Genomic DNA, 19,170 nt, shown 5'->3' with positions numbered 1-19,170 from the left:
CAAAAGAATGGTACCCAAAACCCTTCACCAACAGCAGTTATTCTCAGTTTAAAGCCTCTTTTGAGTACGTAGGTTTACTGGAACAGTTCCATCACCATCTCAGTTCCTACTGCAGAACAGTTACCTAAAAAGGGAACTCAAAGATGAGCGAAACTGTATCATCACAAACTGAACACCATCTACACAAGAAAAAAATTACTAAGGAATCAAGTAGGAAAGCGTAAACAGACCATCATATTACAAGTTACATGACACATTCACTAGCTTCTCTGCAAAGGCAAGATGAAGCAATATGTTCATTATTACTACTCAAACTCAAGCCCACACTCTGGTACCCTTCTTTATTTTAAAGAACAGGGCTTTATGCTGAACAAAGTGCCATATTAATGCAGGAACTATACTGAATTCTTCTGGCAGCAAGAAAGTTTACTATACAATACAGTTTGATTTAGGAATCAGTTGAGTTCCTTTTTTAAAAAAACATAAATACCACATGAAAGGCAGCTGAAGGGATCTGCACAGAGACAGTTCAGCAAAAAAACATTCTGAAATAAAATCTCATGACCTTATTGTAAAGAATACTTAAAATAGTGTTTCAAGTATTCTCTGGAGACAAGAATACTGATTACACCATCACATTAATTCATCCCTAACAATATGGACAGGGAAAAGACAGTTCATCCATATGTTGTCAAGTATTGAAACCTAGTACAGCCAACAAATCATTATAGTAGGTTTACAAACAAATTGCACTCATGCACATAACCAAACAAAACAAGGACAATGATATTTCAGAACTGTTTTTCCTACATAAGGTAGATATGTTTATCGCTAAAAAATGAAATAGTAAGAGAAAAAACACTATACCCCTTATACTTTCTCTTAGACATTTCTAGATGTCTATCCTCAGAGAAGATAGACTAGAATGACTCTTGGACTGATTGACCCTAAAAAGCAAGTCTTGCAGAAGCCATTAAATTTCATTTGCATTTTGGCTCAAATTCCAATTCTTAGTAAAAACATTAGTAGGAAAACAATAGAATGAACAGACAGCAACATGTCAGTGGTTTGTTTTGACAATATAATTTATATGAACCAATCTAAAGTCAAAAATATTTTGGCATTTCAGATTATGGACTGGTGTCTTTCATTTTAAATTTCAGATACTTTGGATGATTAAAAAGGTTAAGAATTTCTTAACCAAACCACATGATTAGTATTTGTCTCTCTCATATATGCAGCTTCATAAATTGACTCATTTCAAAGTATTCAGCAGTTCCCAGAAGACAAGCTCAAAAACATTTTCAGATTCAGCAACTTATCAAGTAAACGATGAGATCTAACAGTGAATCTTATCTCTTAATCACTGGTATTTTTGCTTCTTACTTCAGCATATTCAGTTCTTACATCAGTAATGCTAAATGATACTCTTAAGCTGTAGACTTGTGAGGACTCATCTCACTGGTGGTATCAGGATTATTAAAGTCTTCCATTTTGTTTACAAACTCTGGTTCCCTTTTAACTCAGGTTGAGTTCACAGGTCCATGGGAACGAACACCAGTGCTTTACAACAGACTGTTCCCCCCCCTCCAACTTTGATGTACATTTCTTATTCTTCTAATATCCTATTTTTCATCATTTCAAAAGTTTGACGTCACTAATCCTTCTCTTTTACTCCAAATGATGACTTTGTGTCCCCATCACCCTGATTCCCTTCCTTATCAGCTCCTTTCATTACTTTTATTTTAATAGGGACGATATTCAGGCTATCAAGAATAAAAAGGGGAAAAAGAACACACAGGCATGGTAAGGAAGTTGAGTAAAAGTGACGTAGTGGTACTATGATATGGTATAGGTTTGTAACAAAGTCATTGATCAGAGGATAGCAAAGATCACGGAAACTCTTTAAAGAGACCATCTGATCCTTTTTTTTTTTTTAATCAAATCAGAAAGATTCTGGATACAGTGAAGGGGTTATTTTAATGAGATACAGGCTTACTGTGAATGTATTAATACATTACGTTTAGCACTCGATTTACTCTTTTACGTGAACAAGTCACTAACGTTGTGTCACTATAAATATTCATTGGCATGCACCTTTCCTCCTGCTTTAATGATTTCAGTTGACATGCCAACAACTGGCATGTTATTTCTATCCCCCTCACCAAGTTGATTACCAAAAACCTCCTCCTGGAAAGCCATTGATCATGCACCAACCAACTCTTAAGCTTACTGTTACTTCCAGGCACAGAGCGCTTGGAGGCTCTTGACTTTTCATTTACAAGCACAGTGGTTAATATAAAATCCAATCATTTGTTTGCCTCATGCCTCTTAAATAAATACCATCTGAAATCTTTAAGTGCCTTGAATGCTATTAAGCAAATAGCATCTGAAATCTTTACGTGTCTTGAATGCTTTTAACTAAATACCAACTGAAATCTTTAAACGTCTTGGATGCTTCAGGTATCTAATAATCAATTTTCTTTCCAATGGATGACAGGTTCTGGCTCATTTCCACTGCATGCCTTTGAATTCAGTCTGATTTAAGAGTATAGATTTCAACTGAAAAAAGAAAGCAAGTTGTTGTAGTACATTTTCTCAGTCTTAAAAGTACAAAAATACAGTAGAAAAAAGATCGGGCTGCTAATTATGTGTGCAAAAAAGATGGGGAACTGAACAGAAGAAAAACAATGGTAAGCTGCAAGCAAGGAATATAAGCATGGTTGTATTTCTCAAACCTTCTTAAACAAAACCTCGATGATGCTGGTGTAAAGCTTGAAACAGTAATACCATTCATTTGTTGTTTACTGTTCCAGAAGCATTCCCTTTTCGTATAGGATGACTAGTTCTGCAGTGCCTCTTCAACAACTGAAGTCTATGTTAAACAGCTGTTTTTTGACAAGCTCATATGCTTTGAATCTGGTGCACAATTTTAAAAGTAATATACACTTAATTGAACAGCTCTACCCTACACATTCCCCAGCACAGTATTTACTTATCTTCAGTCTGTGATATACCCTCTGATTTGAGGTAAAGGCTAGACAGATCAATGGCAGCTTTACAACTCAGAAATTCCTTCCCCCTCAGTTCTCTTCCCTTAACTTCTAATCTCAGTTAAGCACCAGCCTACTGTAAAACAGATTTGAACAGAACAGATCAGAAGAACGGACTGGTAAAATACAGAAGCGACACTCACCTCCTCTGGTAAAGTGATGATAAGATCAGCATCCAACTGGCCCACAATTCTTGAAAGGAAGTAACTACTGCAAGCTGCAAGCACAGCTTTGTGAGCCCGAAATCGTTGGTCTTCCACTAAAATAGTAACATCACAAAGAATATCTTGCTTTCTCTGATCATCAAGACTGAGAAGTACATTGGTACTATGTACTGAAGACTCATATGCAAAAACCACACTATTCTTCTCACTTAGAGACATTCTGTATCACAAATGTTGGTGTAAGTCTCAGTGGAAAGCATGCTTCTATTCTTCCAATCTGGAGAGAGAAAAAAATAGCATACATAAAAATCATATCCAGTAGGAACATACTGATGATACTAGAACACAAAAAAGGAAACCGTTAAACATGCATTGCCTGTTCTGATTCGAAGACTGAGCTTAACACCTAATATTTCATTCATGATACCACAAATACATGATTATGAGCATTTAACATAACCAAACCTTGGTATGTACATCTTCGGTATTGGTTTAATAGTTGAACAGACTGCAAAAAACCTTTTCCCTTGACTTCAGTGATATAGAACAGTTTTTCCTCAGCAAGTCATTAATAATAACAACTTTACTGTAATGCCTAGAAATTATTTAAGCGTTAATTTTTAGTTATGGAGTTAGTAACTCCAACACTATGAAAATGTAAAGAGAAATAAAACCCAGATCTGTTAAGCTAAAATCCACCAAGATGCTACATAAACTACTTGTTTACTGATTCATCCAGTACAGAGTGAATTTTTTTCTATCTTCTTTAAGAAGTAGTTTAACAGTTCTTACTGTTTTAGCAGTCAAAAAAAACTTTCATTTTCACTCTAGCAAATACTTCACTTTTTAAGCACATTAGTTCTCTTATTTTCCACTTGCATTAATTCCCCAATGCAGCCTTCCTCCTGCCCTTCTGCTCATTGCTATTTGGATCATGCTTGTCAAGAGTTTTCTTTCATAATGGTACACTGATTCAGATCACCTGGCAATGGTGTGATAGAACAAAGTTCTGAAATAACAGTATTTATTGGATAATAACACTACGTGACATAATATCGAAATCTCAGAAATAAACTCTTAAGTGTCCTGAAGCTATTCCTGAACTCATGGTGTCTGAGAAATAAAGAGCTAGGAAAAGTCAGCCCTCCTACAGAGTGCAAAGTTTAACACTGCTTCCAAGTCCAATCTTTACACTGCATTTCTAACTTCCTACTTTCTTTGGATCGAGCCTTCTTTTAAGAAGAGAGAAAAAAGGCATAATAGAAAGCATCTTCACACCTAAAGCTCGATTGAGAATCTACGAAGTCAGATTTGGAACTAGCTAGTGATCTACAAGGAAAATATGTCACTGGGAATAGCGTTACATTAACAAACTAAGCACTTCCATTACACTGGACTACTCTACGCAAGGGTTACTGTAACTGCAGACAGTTGCTGACACAAAACTACCCAACCATGGTATTGCTCAACAGTTTGTTATGATATGCCAGCTCCCAACAACAATAAAATTGTAGCCAATATGAATCCTCAGTTTTCAGATATGGGAAGCTTTCACAAGTCAGGGAGGGAAGAGGGCAGGAGCATTTTTCAACACAGTGGGGAGAAAAAAACAGCTACCCTGCCAAGCTATACTTCTAGTTACTCATGACTCCAGTTATTTTCACAGGATACAGGCATTTTTAGTGATCTTTTGAAGTGTCCAGACTCCAGTAAAGCACAGCGTCAACATTATTCACACCTTCCACTCCCTAATGGAATACTGCACACTCAACTTCACTAACAAAACTACAGTTCACGACTTGACCAAGAAAGTAAGTCTATTTTGGGGTGTTTGCTTAAAACTACAAAGTTTTGTTTAGTCAAAATCTAAGTTCCAAGACAAAGTTACACAAACGAGAGCTTTCCCACTAAGCAAGTAGTTAATCCAGAAGAGCTTATTTTTGGAAGAAAAAAAACACACTTTAAATCTTTCTTCCATATACCTAATGAATGGCTACAAACTTTTGTTTAAATAAACATCACAGCTTAACTGTGAAAGTTAATATCCTACCATATTCCTCAGATATTACAGCACATGTTGTTCGTTACCAGAAGGTCTAACAACCAATGACATGAGGAACTAAGGACAAAACGGAGGACTAAATCCAAGGAGGTGGGGAGCACAGAGCAGTATTAAAGATAAGGGCCTATTTTAGGCTGAGCACCTAGGCACAATGCGTAAGAAGGAATTAGTTGCAACAAGTTAGGGGTTCTTTATTTTTCCTCAAGTCCTCCCAACTCTCAGACAGCCCATGCAAACATGCTGCCCTTGGGTTCTCCCTTATAAAATAATCCATTCCAATATCCTGTCCAGCTCATTACACTTTCATAGCATGGAAGGTTAAGACGAACAGTAGCATATGTATGCATGGAGGACAGCTGAACCTGTTCCACTTCATCTCCACAAGGCACACAACATGCTTTCAAAACCCTGTGCAGCCTACTTAAAGCACTGATAACGAATTTCCAATGTTGTTGCTGCCAAAAAAAAAAGTTTCTACATGGAAACACCACCTTCTGTTTCTTCAAGGGTGAAAGCATTTTATTTGAGTATAACCTGATTTAGTATTTTTAATCTGACAGAATATTGTACTTCCTAATGTGAAGATTTCCAAAGAACTAAGCCCCCACCTTTTTTTTTTTTTTTTTTAAACGGGAGACAAGTTTGAGATGTCCAAAATACAAGATGTGGCATTTCATTAAGCATTCAAAAATTTAAAAGAACCTTTAAAAAGCAAAAATCAAATACCAAAGCACTAAATCTGTCTTCTTTGTAAAAATCTAATAACCTTCATATATGGCAAAGAGAAATCAAAAGGAAAACAACCAAAAGACTGAAAATGCTCATGAGAACAAAGTATCAAACAGGAAAGGAAAAATGTAAGCACTGTAAGAAATCTGTCATACTTAAGAGAAGTACTAACAAAGGTCAAATCTGTGTCTTAATTCTGTTTTCCAGTTGTGTAATAAAGGCAAGGCCACACATTTATTATAACACGTCATGACAGCCAACTAGATTTTCCACTCTATGTTCAGAATACTGTTGGCCATAAAAGTGTCATTATATACACATCCACAAACACAATGCTAGCAGAAACTCTGTATTCTTGTTTCTAAAAGGGAAAAAAAAAACTTTTCTAAACTGTTTTGTGTCCCTCCTACTCTAACTATTCTTCTGGAGCACCCACAAATTATTTCCAATTAATACTACTTATGGATGGCCAAAGGGGGTAAGAGGTTTGAAGCAGACAAAGCAATTTGATAGCGCTTTTTAAGAAGGTGTATAACTTGCAAACTCGAGCTGCAACTGTTCCCCTAGCACAGACCTTCACAAGCTTTCCCTACCCCAATACAGCTTTGCAGCTTGCATCTCTTCATTTACTACAAACACCTGTCAGATTTCCGCCCCTCAGACAATTCAGATGCAAATAACCAAAAAAAGGAAGCAGGACACTCAAAACAGTGATAAACTACTTCCTTGAAAGTTATCAGTCTCTTAATCTACCATGCTATCTTCGTTTTCAAGTGAACACTTAAGGAAAGAAAACTAGAGGCAGGCACAGAAAACTTTTAGAAATACTCCAAGTCAGCCTATGGCTATATCTAAATCCCCGTTTACTCAGTCAGTATAACCTAACAATCATTTTGCTAAATGCAAAAGAAGCTAAGAAACAAAAACAGGCAAGAACACTGCTTAAGGTATTCAACAGAGCACTCACCATCAAAAATAAGAAGAACCCAAAGAGATCTTAAACTTAAAATAGTCCTTATAATGCCGGTTGAAAGGATTAAAGAAGAAACCGTAAGTCACTAAGTATGAATCCTCTGTCAGTGGAAGAAAACTAGTATTGTCAGTACAAAGGCATTCCTTAAATTCCTCTCGTGAAATTCTGGGCACCTAATAACCTCAGAGGCTTGAGGGGAGAGGAAAGAAACTAACACAAGTGCTAGTGTAAGAGCTACCTGGAGGAACACTTGCAGCTGAATGAATTGAGCTCTACTTTGAAAACACAGCGAGGCATGTGACTGTAAAGCTGCCATTCTTTATCAGGCAGCTACTGTGATCAAGAACATTCTGCTTAAGGGCAAAATTATTCTCTCTTAAATACTGGCTATAAAACCCTTTTCTGCTTCATAGCGAAGTTATACTGATTTCTTTCATCCCTTCTACCATAGGGCTCAACAGGAAAATTATGAATAATAGGTACCCGTAAAATTACTATGTCTTCAGGAGATTTAGACATCTCTGCTTTAATTGACTTAATATATACGTATTTATTTTCAAAGGGCATACAAAATACTTGTTATCTTAATGGAAATTAGCACTGCCAACAATGTTAAGAAAAGAAAGAAGTTTCTTTGGATACAGTGTAGAGCTTGGAGCAAGATGCCTGTCCAGATTTATCCGGAAATATGAGATCTCATCAGGACTCATTTTCTTCACATGATTGAAGTTATTCATTAATTTATATTACTAACATGGAGGTAACTGCACAGTATAGGAAGTGTAAGGTACTTTGAGTAAAATTAAAGCAGACTTGAGGTATGCTCATCTGATAGATTACAATTGGTAAAAGTAACTTCTCCTTAACTCCTTGTTGATGGCAGAATAAAGCAGGTTAAGTAATCCTCCAGAGCAGGTACTGGTAGGGAGGGAAGTAAAGAGTCACTTCAGTCCTGATGTTCAGGAAAACCTTAAGTTGTCCCCATTTGACTCTAATTACATGTGTTCCAAAGATGACGATCACTCTGGTCGAGTCCATGTCAAGCTATAAGGAACTGCAGTTGCTAAGTTACAGAAGGAACATAATAGATAATATTATCTTGGAACAGATAGCGTAAGAGCGGGAACATATTACCCGGATAAAACCTTGTAACAGTGCACATGATACAATTCTCCTCCACATGCAGAAATCTGGCCCAAGGTAAATTAACTGTAACTTTCACACTCAGCAGCACCACTACAACAGGTAGAAGCCCACGCGCAAATGAACACCCTCTGGTTGACAGCAGAGCCTTATGCCAGAGCTGAAGGACGCTCTGAAGCATCAAGTTATCAACGAAGCTGAAATATTTAATGCTAAGGAGTAACTTTCCCACTATGCAAAGGATAGCAAAACACAGTTTATGTACACTCAAAAGCATGGTTCAGCCCAAACTTCACGATATGCTCCAGTGATCAAGCCCTTTACAGTCGCACAACGAAGATAAACAGAAATCCTATTCCAAAGGGAAAGTGCTATTGCTAACCAAAAGCAACAGCACTAAGATGTGGATGTTAAGAAGGCATTTGAAACCTTAAAACAATAAAAATATCACCCAACAGCTCATTGCAAGTTTTAACATCGGCAGCAATTACCTCAAGTCATCGCCTCAACACTCACCCAGATGCCCGCCGAACAACTACCAAAAAAAATCCATCTTTCCTACTGAGAATTTCTAGAACTTCCATGCTCTGCCCAAAATATTTTATTTATAATGAATGCCAAACATACAGGATCATAAAAATCAACTGAACTGACTAAATAAATGAAACACACTATTTAATATTAAGAACTTCTTTGGACTCTGAAGCTTTAAAACAGAATAGCCTGCATTTTGCATCTATGTTGGAAAATCCCCCCAAGTCATATAGTTTACCACAAAGTTTTTCATTGACTCAGAAACAATCAAATAACACCAGTCATGTACGCTTATAGCTGTTTATTGTATACTTCCACCATTCTTTCTAACCAGAGAAGACAAAAACAACAGCTGGAAATGTCCCCGCCTGCCTATGACAGCTGCCAAGAACTTCACTACTAAGTAACTTAAAACAACAGCATGACAGCTCTCACACTGGTGAATAAATTCAGCATCCTTCAAGCAAGTTTGCTTTCAAACACCACAAACACTAAAAAGAAAAAAAGGTGAGAGATTTCAGCATACAAAGGGGCATGCTTTACAGCTAAAGCAAGTGTTTTTGCATGTGAGACCAGCTGAAGCTGGAAAGATCCACTGGCAGCATTAGAAGAAAACTCACAACCAGAAAAAATGAATGAGTCATAGAAGTCAGCTCCATAGGCTCTCAGACTCCTAAAGGAAAAACAGCCAAAAAATACTAAAATGGCACTTAGAACTGAGGTAGATGTTTGAGAATGGAAACTAATGCAAATAAAAGCAGAAATGACAGAAGGATACACCTATGATTTGTGTACATGTTTACTAAAATACTTTTTGGACATTCTGAGTTGAGTGCTTCAAGTGTCCTTAAAAATACCAAATCAGAGCATAAAAATCCATGGAAACCAACAATGGTCAGACCTTTCCTACTCAGGAGGCTTGCACTTTCAGGACAGAGATGGCTGATTTGCCAAACTGACAATTTAAACTCTGGGGGGCAAATCTAAAGACCCAGAAGAGAAACTCCAGTATCTAATTCTCAGCAAGATCAATGGGAACCCACAGGCACATGCATTTGAGCAAATCTCGTGAGCATCCTAGCTTAATGATCACCTGTGAAAGGCTGTCAAATAAAACACAGGACTGTACTTTGCTACCATCAACTGTAATACACTCAATAGCAAGAGGGGTAATAAACCAGCTCAAACTGACGTGGTTCTTAGGTCTTAAGCTCTACAAAGAGAGTAACGGTACTAGCAAGAGCCAAGGAAAAAAAAAGACTGCTATACAAGTTACAACCTACCAAGTCAATGCTTTCTTCTCAAGAGCAACAGCCTCTCATTTCCCATCAGTCAATAACTCCATTTCAGAAATTCCTGAGAGGAGCTAATCTATTCCTAGACTCAGGTATCAGTTATGTTGCTCTACCACCAATCTGTCAACAAGTACAGGGTTTTTGTTCCCCCCCCCGACCTTCCGCTACAATACATTTCCTGTAAATTATCCAACCCAAGAGTTACTTAATTTACTGAAAAAGTAAACAAAAACTTGTTCCTTATTCTTTAGTTAGTGAACAACCATCCTCCAAAGGCATGCTGGATATCTATACTCAGTAGTAATCACAGTAATTTCCAGTAGTACACGGGTAAAGTTCCTGAAATACAAGGAAGCAGCAAGTGCAGTTCATCTTCAGCAGCTCCAAAGCTCAGGCAGGCCACCACTCCTGAATCCACCACCTGAACTTGGACATCCAGATGAGCTTTCAGTTGTGATCATCATCACAACCAAACTGGCAAGATTTATTTCTCATGCAGCAGCCAGAAAACATCTGCTCAGCAATCACAATGCTCATAACTTATCTGTACTCTTAAAACCCCTTAAATACCTGAGCAGTTGAAAAAAGGTATTATAGACAAGAAAATAACTTGAAAAGCAAAACCCGAGTGCTATTCCTGCCTCTTATGCTGATGTATCAAGTAACTTTAAGCATGTCACTTATCTCCCTCTCAGTTCCCTTAGAGCAGACACGTTTATTTCATTCTATAAAAAACCTCTCATCCACAAATGTAAAGCACAAAGGGACAACTATTGTTTACTACTGCTAAAACGAGACGGTTTGGGTGAGAGACAGTTTATTTGAAATGCATGGCAAATGCTTTTTTCTAAGGCTTTGTAGCTGTCCTTGCCCCCAACTTCCTCGCCTTTTAAGGAAATGAAGTTATGTTACAGATGAATGCCTACAGCAGTTAATAGCTGCTGATTCACGTTATGCTGACAAGGGATGAACAAGCATTTCAGTGTTCATGTTTACTGCTTCTCCATCATCAGTCCGCCAATACTTTAAAAGAACAAAGTGATTAAAAAACCCTTTTGGTTACAGCAACTGGCATTGTTCATAAAAACAATACTTTCTCCTATAAAGAAAGTAGGTCTCATCTTCAGATGATTAGCACATTCATAACTGAAATTCTACGCTGTTCTTTATTAGTCTAAACACCTGGATGGTATTGTTCACAGCTTAATTACAAAACGAGCTTTAAAAAAATGATTAGGCTGCATTTCTGCGTAATTCTTACCGCAGCGTTTGGACTCTTGTCAAGTCACAAGTGAGAATTAAAAAGACTCATGGAAAGTCAGGCCACTGACAAGACTCACAGTCACAATTTGTTTTCCAGGTTTTAAGCCTAGAGATTCACTTTTTTAAATATTTGCAGGCTGTATGAGAACTCAGAGAGGAGAAAAGGAAAGAGAATTAAGAATCCTACTAGACATTATACTCCAGAGGCTGGGATTTTAAAGAAGAAAGAAGAAGACACGGATATTGTATAAACACAGAACTTTCACCAGAGTAAAGGTTTGAACAGCTTCCCTGAGAAGGTGATATAAAGCATTCCATATCAAAGCCAAAAAAACAGCGTTTTAATTTGCAGTTTAATATTACCTTACACCACTAAAATTTTGTATCAGGCATAAAAAAAAAAAATCACTTTGTGGGATTTGGTTTGTTCCAGTGCTGAAAACAAATAGGACTGAAGAGATTTCAGAGACTCTTTTGCAGCAAAATCCCACCATTTACAATCCTTCTATTCTGCTGATTCAACAGTTACTCTGGGAAGGTGGCTATGACTGAAAATATTCGTTTAGGATGAAAGGTAAACGGAATAACAAAGCATGCTCAACAAGTACTTACTGTCACCTCTTGCCTTAAAGGACAAATACCTTTGCATTTATATCTACATATTTCTACTCCTTGCCACAATTAAACCACATGAATTACATTTAAACAACAGTCAGAATCCATTCATAAGTATGTATGTCAAAATATTTATAACAAATAGTAAATTAACCATCTGTAGTTCTAATGCATCTTACCCTAACTTACAAAGGATCCAAGAAGCAACCCAGAAAGAACTGAGAAGCAAATATATTGGCAATTCAAAGTAACTATTTTTTTGAAAGTGATCTTGAAAGTAACATTGTTTGTGGTGTTAGCTTTCTAGCTCTTCTGATTTGCTTCCACAACCTTTCTTCACAGCACGTGAAACAAAGTTTTAAAATTTTAGGCATGAATAAGGAAGAACTTCAGACACACTGCTATGGAAACAGAAAAGCATATGGGAATTTGATCAGAATTCGCAATATTTATATTTCTGTTTAGAGAAGAAAACACAGAATACCAGACTTCAAATGGTACTAGGAATAACAAGTGCTATTTAATTTCTTATGAAAGCATTAGCTAATGGGCCAAGACTGGAATCTAAGCGTTATCTTGACAGTTAAAATGAAGTCACTCACAAACGCTATCTGAACAAGGTTCTGAAGATTACTTGGATATTCTTTAAGATGCAGTCAATCTAAAGGCATTTAAGCAGACCCTATGCTATGTCTTCCACTCTTCAGTGTGCATCTAATGCAGAAACTGAATTTGTGTTTCACTAGTGCTTCTAAAGCCAGTTTGCCCTCCATAACACATTTCACCCTTCTATGCAAAGTTTCAGTAGCTGACAGGTCAACTGAGCTTTACTCTGACCTGCTACTTCACATTTACACAAAACACTGAAGAACACTAGTTTCCCTTCACATTACCAAAGAACAAAACCTCTCTCCACCACAAAAAGGGCCTTAACTGAAAAATACAGCATGCTGCTGGAGATGGAAGTTGCTTTTGCGACACAGCCTATGACTTATTTCATTACAGTGAGCACCCCCTCCCAACATCACCCCACTGTTAACTTCTGAAACAAAGACAGGGAAAGCTGCAGGAAGCCCTCACAAATTATCCCCAGTTTGGGCATACTTGGCTGAATTCATACAACTTCATGGTTGTTTCAGCAGTTATTTTTTGCTCACTTAAGGTTTTGTTCCTACCCACATTTGCGTTAACCAACACGTTACCACTGTTTAACTATGGACTGCATATAAACAAGACTTAAGCTATAAATACCCCCAAGTTTTTTTTCAGCCCCTAAAACCTCCCTCACGAAACTTTCAGTGGCAAAACTCAAAGGGACAACTAAAACACCAGCACTCAGAGACACAAGTCCTTCAACTGGCCTACCAATCCTTCCCCTCACACCAGTCAGCCCAGTGAAGGGAGGAAGCCAGGTTGATGACTGAATGGAAACGTGAGAAATTTATCTGAACACCTTTTCTCACCTGATCAGATGGGGGAAGAGGGGAGAAAATAACAGAACAAGAAGACTTGGGCCCAAACCATTGGGCAGTTATTTGGGACTCAAATTACCACTCAAGTACAAAGATGTCTCTGTTCTACCCCCAACAATACCTTTTTTCTATGCCCAATGATAGTGCTAACTGATCAAAATGATCAGGTGAAGAGCATGGCCTCATATACCAGACAATTCTCACATTAACATCAAATTGCTATTGTTCAAATATCCTTAAGATACTAAGATCCTATCACACTAAGGTCTTGAACGTTTTTGAGTATAAGACACTCAATAACACAGCAGATGCAAGTTAAAGCGCTCATTTTAGCGTTTCGGTTACTTCATACACCAGTGAAGCAGAATTCCCAAACATCTCACCTACTGTGCCTCCATTCACCTCACAAGACAGATCCAGCCTACAAAAGCTGATTCCTTTTATATTAAGATGTACTCCAGAAGTACACCTAAAGAAGTCCAAATACTAAGGGATCTCGTAGAATCATCTCAAAACGATCCTTATGAAAGGCATGCAGTGTGGATACTCTGCTCTCAGCAACTGTTTCTCTCTGCACATCTGCTACCCTTGGGCCTCACCGCTTGGAAACGTGCACACCGCTTACTCACATGTGTCAGGACACGCAAGAGGAATTATGCCATGCAAGTCACCTTTAAAGGGGAAACTCGACTTTAAAGGGGAAACTCAACCCACAAAATAAGACGTCGTAGCTTAACTGCTTCTATTCACTCATGCTTGATAAGGAGATTCCCATTTGTTTTTCCTTCAGTGTGACTTTAAAGGACTATAAAGGATTTGTGGAGCTATGTAACTAACTTATGGTATTTCTTTCCAGATGGCAACTATTCCATTACTACAGTTAAGCATGTTTCTCCACACACCTTCCTGAAAGCGCCTCAACTCAACGCGTCTGTCAAAAGTCACTGCGTGACGGAACTGTACACAGAGCGTTATCTTTACTACCAGAACACTGCTTTTTATTCTCTTTAATTCTGACGAAAATTTAGAGGCTCCGGGTGGTTTAGAGGCTCCAGGACCGGGCTCCCATTGCGCCCCACAGCCCGCCCGGCGCCTCGCAACGAGCCGGACGGGCACTGCGCCTCCTTGTTTACGGCCCGCAGCGAGCCCTCCCGGAGGGCCGGCCCGCTGCCGCCGCCCCCCTCTCCCCCTCCCTCCCCCCCCTCCCCTCCACTCCCCTGCCGGGCACCCAAACCGCGCGGGGCAGCGGGGGGGGGAAACGAGGGGGGTTGCGGCTGCCCGAGCGCAGCGCGGTCAACGCGCCTCAGCCTCACCCCCCCCCTCCAGCTGAATTGGTGTTGCCCTCGCGCCCCCCCCCCCAGCCCAATGGGCGCCCAACGGGCACCCAACGGCCGCACCGCGCGCTCGCGCAGCGCAGCGCAGCGCACCTCACCTCAGCGCCTGCCGCCGCCGCCGCCGCGGCGCGGGCAGCAGCAGCGCGGCCACCGCCTGCGCGCGCCCTTCCTTGCCTCCTGCCGCTCCGCCCCGGCTGCTCCTGCCCCGGCGGCTGCGGCCCGACTGCGGCGGCTTGGCGGCGGTCAGGTGACCCCCGACAACACGGGCCGCCCCCGCGCGCACACCCCGCCCGCCCATTGGACGCCGCGCTCCCCGCCGACCGCCCGCGCACGGCGCATGCGCGCGGCCGCCGCCGGTGGCCGTTGCGGGCTCTCCGGCCTCTGAGGAGAGACCCCCCGTCGGGCGGCTGTGGCGCGGATTAGAGCTTTGCTCTGCTAATAAATAGCCAAAGGCTGTTTATTATATCTCTAGTTATCATCCTGAAGGCACTGCTGAGGGAATCTTAGGGTCACACAGAAAGAACTCACCTCTGTTATGTATTAAAAGGTTGGGGAAATGCCGTTGGCCACTTGGGAGCGGGGTAAACTCCATCTGCTTGTATGTTCAAGGATTCCACGGAGGGCAATCTCCTTCCAGAAGCTGCATATCCTGAATAAAACAAAACATCAATGATGGCAACTGTGAAAGGCACATTGTCAGTAATACCAGCTAGTAGGAACATGATTGTTGTGACATTCTAACACAGTCAACAATTTTCTTTACATACAAGTTACAGAATCCCATTTACGCTCCATAAAAATTACATTTTAAAAAAGCAAATATGAAATACACGATCTTACCCTGTATTTAAGTGCCACGTAACTTTCCCAAGCTATTTTACAGTAGAAGCTCTACTCCTCTTTTTGGCCTTCATGGGAATTTTGGGGGGAAGGTATGAGTAAAAATCTTACTGGTAAGGCGTAGTAGTGATAGGTATGTATGAAAGGGCAGGGAGTTCCCCTCGTGTCTGCACATAATGACTGACCTTGCATAATTCAGAAACAGATGAACCCGTGGGGAAAAAATGCTTATTGAAAAGCATTGGGTGTCAAAAACATACTTTTATATATTACTTTACTCCTACATGTATTAATACTCTCATTCTTCAGTTACCATTAGGATGATAATGAAACTCTTTTATTTTCAGTGGCAAAGCAGATAGAAATCACACAGATGGGAGGTCTGATGGGTCTACAGCTGATTCCAGCCCCCACCCAGTGAACTGGGGAGCCCTTGTACACCAAACAGTTTCGCTTCCACTGCAACCTAGAAAGGAATTTTTCAATAGCTTTCTTCAATAGTCATTATACCAAATTAAAACTGATAACAGACAGGAAATCCCTGCTGGTTTATTGACTTTTTTGCTGTTTTTGTTAGCTTTTGAATGGGACTTTTTATTTATTTATTTTTTTTAGGTGAGGAGTGGCTCTATTTCACAGGCAGGCTTCAATGTTTCCTTGGATCGTTTTTTAAGTCCCTTTAGTCTCCACTTTGAAAGGTGTATTTTGTTAGTATTTCTTTGGTCAGACATCTTCAACACTACCCAAAATAAAAATAACAACCTGAAGCACTGTGAAAGCAGATCTGCAACCAGACCCTGAGTAACAGTTCCAGGTTGTTTATTCAAGGGTTCCCGATTACCACAGCCCCTGAGGAACTGCTGTACTTACTTTGTAATCTCTGCATTCAGGTGGAAAAGTCTGCCAAATGCAAGCTGTCTTTTCCTCAGCTGACAACATTTGAGATAGATGTTAACACCTTGTCTAGGTTTCCACCAGGTGAAAGTTGGTTTGGCTTTTTGTTATGCCTGCTGTAGGCACGTAAACTTTAAACATCTTCCAAAGCGACACACCTTTCATTTTACTTTTACAAGTTCCTGGATTCTTTAAGAGTCATTAATGTGGGACGGGTAACAGTTGTCATTTGTAACTGACAATTATGCAGAACAAATAAAAGAACATGAATAAACAACCTACTATGTTGTCTGTACATGAGATTTAGTCAAGCAAGGCTTTCTCTGAAAGGCCTGGAGCAAACAGAATTATATACCCATGTGTTCGTCCGCGCTAATGGCCAAGATGAAAATGCTGCACGTGGGTTACACTGGAGCTAATGAAGCAGAGGGTATCGGGTCAAAAGAGATGGTTGAAAGTAGAGAACTGCAGCAGTGCAAAGTATGGTACTGAGCCACAAGCGGAAGACATGAAAATACTTGCTGACTGAAAAGCAAATTGGATATTCAATTACTAATATAATGCATATATGTGCATATATATAATTACAGCCTTTGTTTTACAACCTACAACCAAGGCTGTTTTACAGCCTTTGTTTTACAAATTGACTTTGTGAGCATTCCGTGAAGGAAGAACGATACCTTTTAGATGAGAAAAATCTTCCGATAGGAGGAAGGATTGCCTCTCCACTCCCTACTTTTCCCTGGAATTTCTCTTGACAAATTCACTCACGTGTATTTCTGCTAAAGGAACAAGTTATATCCAAGACTTTGTAAATGGAAATAATTCCTCTAACAGTTCCCTTCACGTGTAACAGAACTGTTAATCCTGTGCTTACACAGCTCCTGTATTTTGAGTAAGCAAGAATTTGGTGGTGGCCCCAATTTGCTAAATGCAACTGTATTGTAAAATGAAGATATGCAATGTTTGTGATCTCATGCGGGATTTAGCAAAATCACACATCGTGAAGGGAGGGTGTGGTTCTCCCTGCCATTCATACGAAGAGCGTATCGAGCAAAATTCTGAGACTTTCAGTTTTGCTAGAGGCTAATACCAATTTTCCTTCTTTGACTGTTCAATAACTGCTTTTCATGTCCTTAGGAGGGCATTCAGTTATTTTTAGTCCTTATTTTAGTTATTAATTAGTTGCCCAATATATTCCACGGGCACAACCAGGGTTTCATTACAAAATAGCATAAGCAATTTGTTGTCAAATATCCATAAGAACAACTATTTGGTTATGATATCCAAATAGTATCTTTATGCTTGAGATTTGGGTAATGCTTGTTCTTACATTTTTAATAATAACATATGTAACATATTCTGAATCTCAGTTTTTATAGTTGTTCTTTATGTTTTCTACCACCTCATGCCTTTACCCATGTTGACAATTCCCAATGCCCAAGTACTCAGACGTGAAACAAGCAGCTTAAAAAAAAATGTTTAAATGGTAAAAGTTGAGTTACAGAAATAGAGAATTAGTTCAGTTTTTAAGCATAAGCAGAAAATTTAAAATACCACTAGGGTAAGTGTTGGGGTTTTTTTGTTTGTTTGTTTTTCTTTTTTCTTTTTTTTTTTCTTTTCTGATCTTACACTTAAGATTTTTGTAGCGGAAGCAAGGGAAAGAAGGGAGAAGAAATAAATCAAAACAAAAAGAACTCTTACTTTGGCTTGAAGGTTGGCTACCAAACCTTGGACCGCACCCACCAAGAAGGGATCTTCATCTCTTGTTCTCGGTCCTAGGGATGATGCAATGCTGACTTCCCACACAATAGAGAAAGAAATTATGGTGTAATAGCTTGTTTCTCACTCATAGTCAGACTGAAGAACTGAGTAAGTACTTTCCTCGTTGAAATTAGACACAACTGGAGAGGGGAAAAATAATTAAAAAAAAAAAAAAAGTTAGTCCATTTTTTTTTTCCTAAAAAGGAGAAGTAAAACCAGCAAAAAGGAGATCTGGGAGCTAAGCTGAAAAATAAGGAAGTAGATCTTCCTGCAGATGAATAATGAATGTTTTAAAGATTAAACAGTTTATAAACTGGAATTATAAATCCTCACAGAATTAATGAGTATGAGAAGAAATAATAATAAAAGAATGCAATTAGAAGAAAATGAAGAATAATGCCCTTTTTTGCAATAGATTTTTTTTCTGATACATTGAAGACAATGGGATTTTAAGTCCCATTATATCATATGCTTTTATTTCCCTAAGAAGCATGAATATCATTATCTTTTTCTTAGTGTCATTTACTGCATCAGACACACTGGGTGCACCGGTCTCAGCTCGGTCTCAGCTCGTACTAATTTGTGGCTGGATTTCACTGAGCTCCAACTAGTCTGCATGAGGATAATGGCCCAGACGAATGAATATGGTGTAGTTTAGAATTTTTGTGTTAAATGGGCACAGCCTAAACCAAGGAACATTCGGGACATCTTTAATACTGTGTTTGATCTTTTCTGCCCTTGTCCTCAGTTCCTATGCTGGAGCTGGTTTCATACAGCAGAAACTTGGCTAATAAATTCTCCAGAGCTGAATTGCAACATATTCCAATGCTAAAGGTGAGACTCATCCCACCTATCTTTATCCATCTAAATATTAGCTGTCTAGTCTAAGCTACTTATTTAGGCTCCTGTGGAGTCAATGGAACCAGATAGGCATCTCCACAGGGTAATTTTCCCCTTCCTATGGTGGGTGTCTGAGACAGGTGTGATGAAACTCCTTTTGGAGATGCCTGTCTCACTCCTTTGTCTGTGGTGGGA

General features: G+C 39.2%; 1 protein-coding gene across 4 annotated transcripts in view; it reads right to left on the bottom strand.

Annotated features, from left to right (window-relative positions):
• The window catches only part of BACH1 (BTB domain and CNC homolog 1), a 30,513-nt gene extending 12,243 nt beyond the window's left edge, over nucleotides 1-18,270 (bottom strand). Inside the window, exons 1-3 of one of the 4 annotated variants that reach the window (XM_040576665.1) lie at nucleotides 18,076-18,270; nucleotides 15,166-15,286; nucleotides 3,197-3,494 (exon numbers count right to left, since the gene is read on the bottom strand). In XM_040576665.1, coding sequence (XP_040432599.1) covers nucleotides 3,197-3,436 — 240 coding nt within the window. In that variant the 5' untranslated portion in view covers nucleotides 3,437-3,494; nucleotides 15,166-15,286; nucleotides 18,076-18,270. Of the gene's footprint in view, nucleotides 1-3,196; nucleotides 3,495-14,730; nucleotides 14,889-15,165; nucleotides 15,346-18,075 lie in introns of those variants that run through there. The other 3 variants (XM_040576684.1, XM_040576655.1, XM_040576673.1) reach the window with 3 other exon arrangements.
• Nucleotides 18,271-19,170: the final 900 nt, after the last annotated feature.

This window comes from Cygnus olor, chromosome 1 (assembly GCF_009769625.2).
Source record: "Cygnus olor isolate bCygOlo1 chromosome 1, bCygOlo1.pri.v2, whole genome shotgun sequence".
NCBI lineage: Eukaryota > Metazoa > Chordata > Aves > Anseriformes > Anatidae > Cygnus > Cygnus olor.
This window is presented reverse-complemented; position numbering and strand designations above follow the sequence as displayed.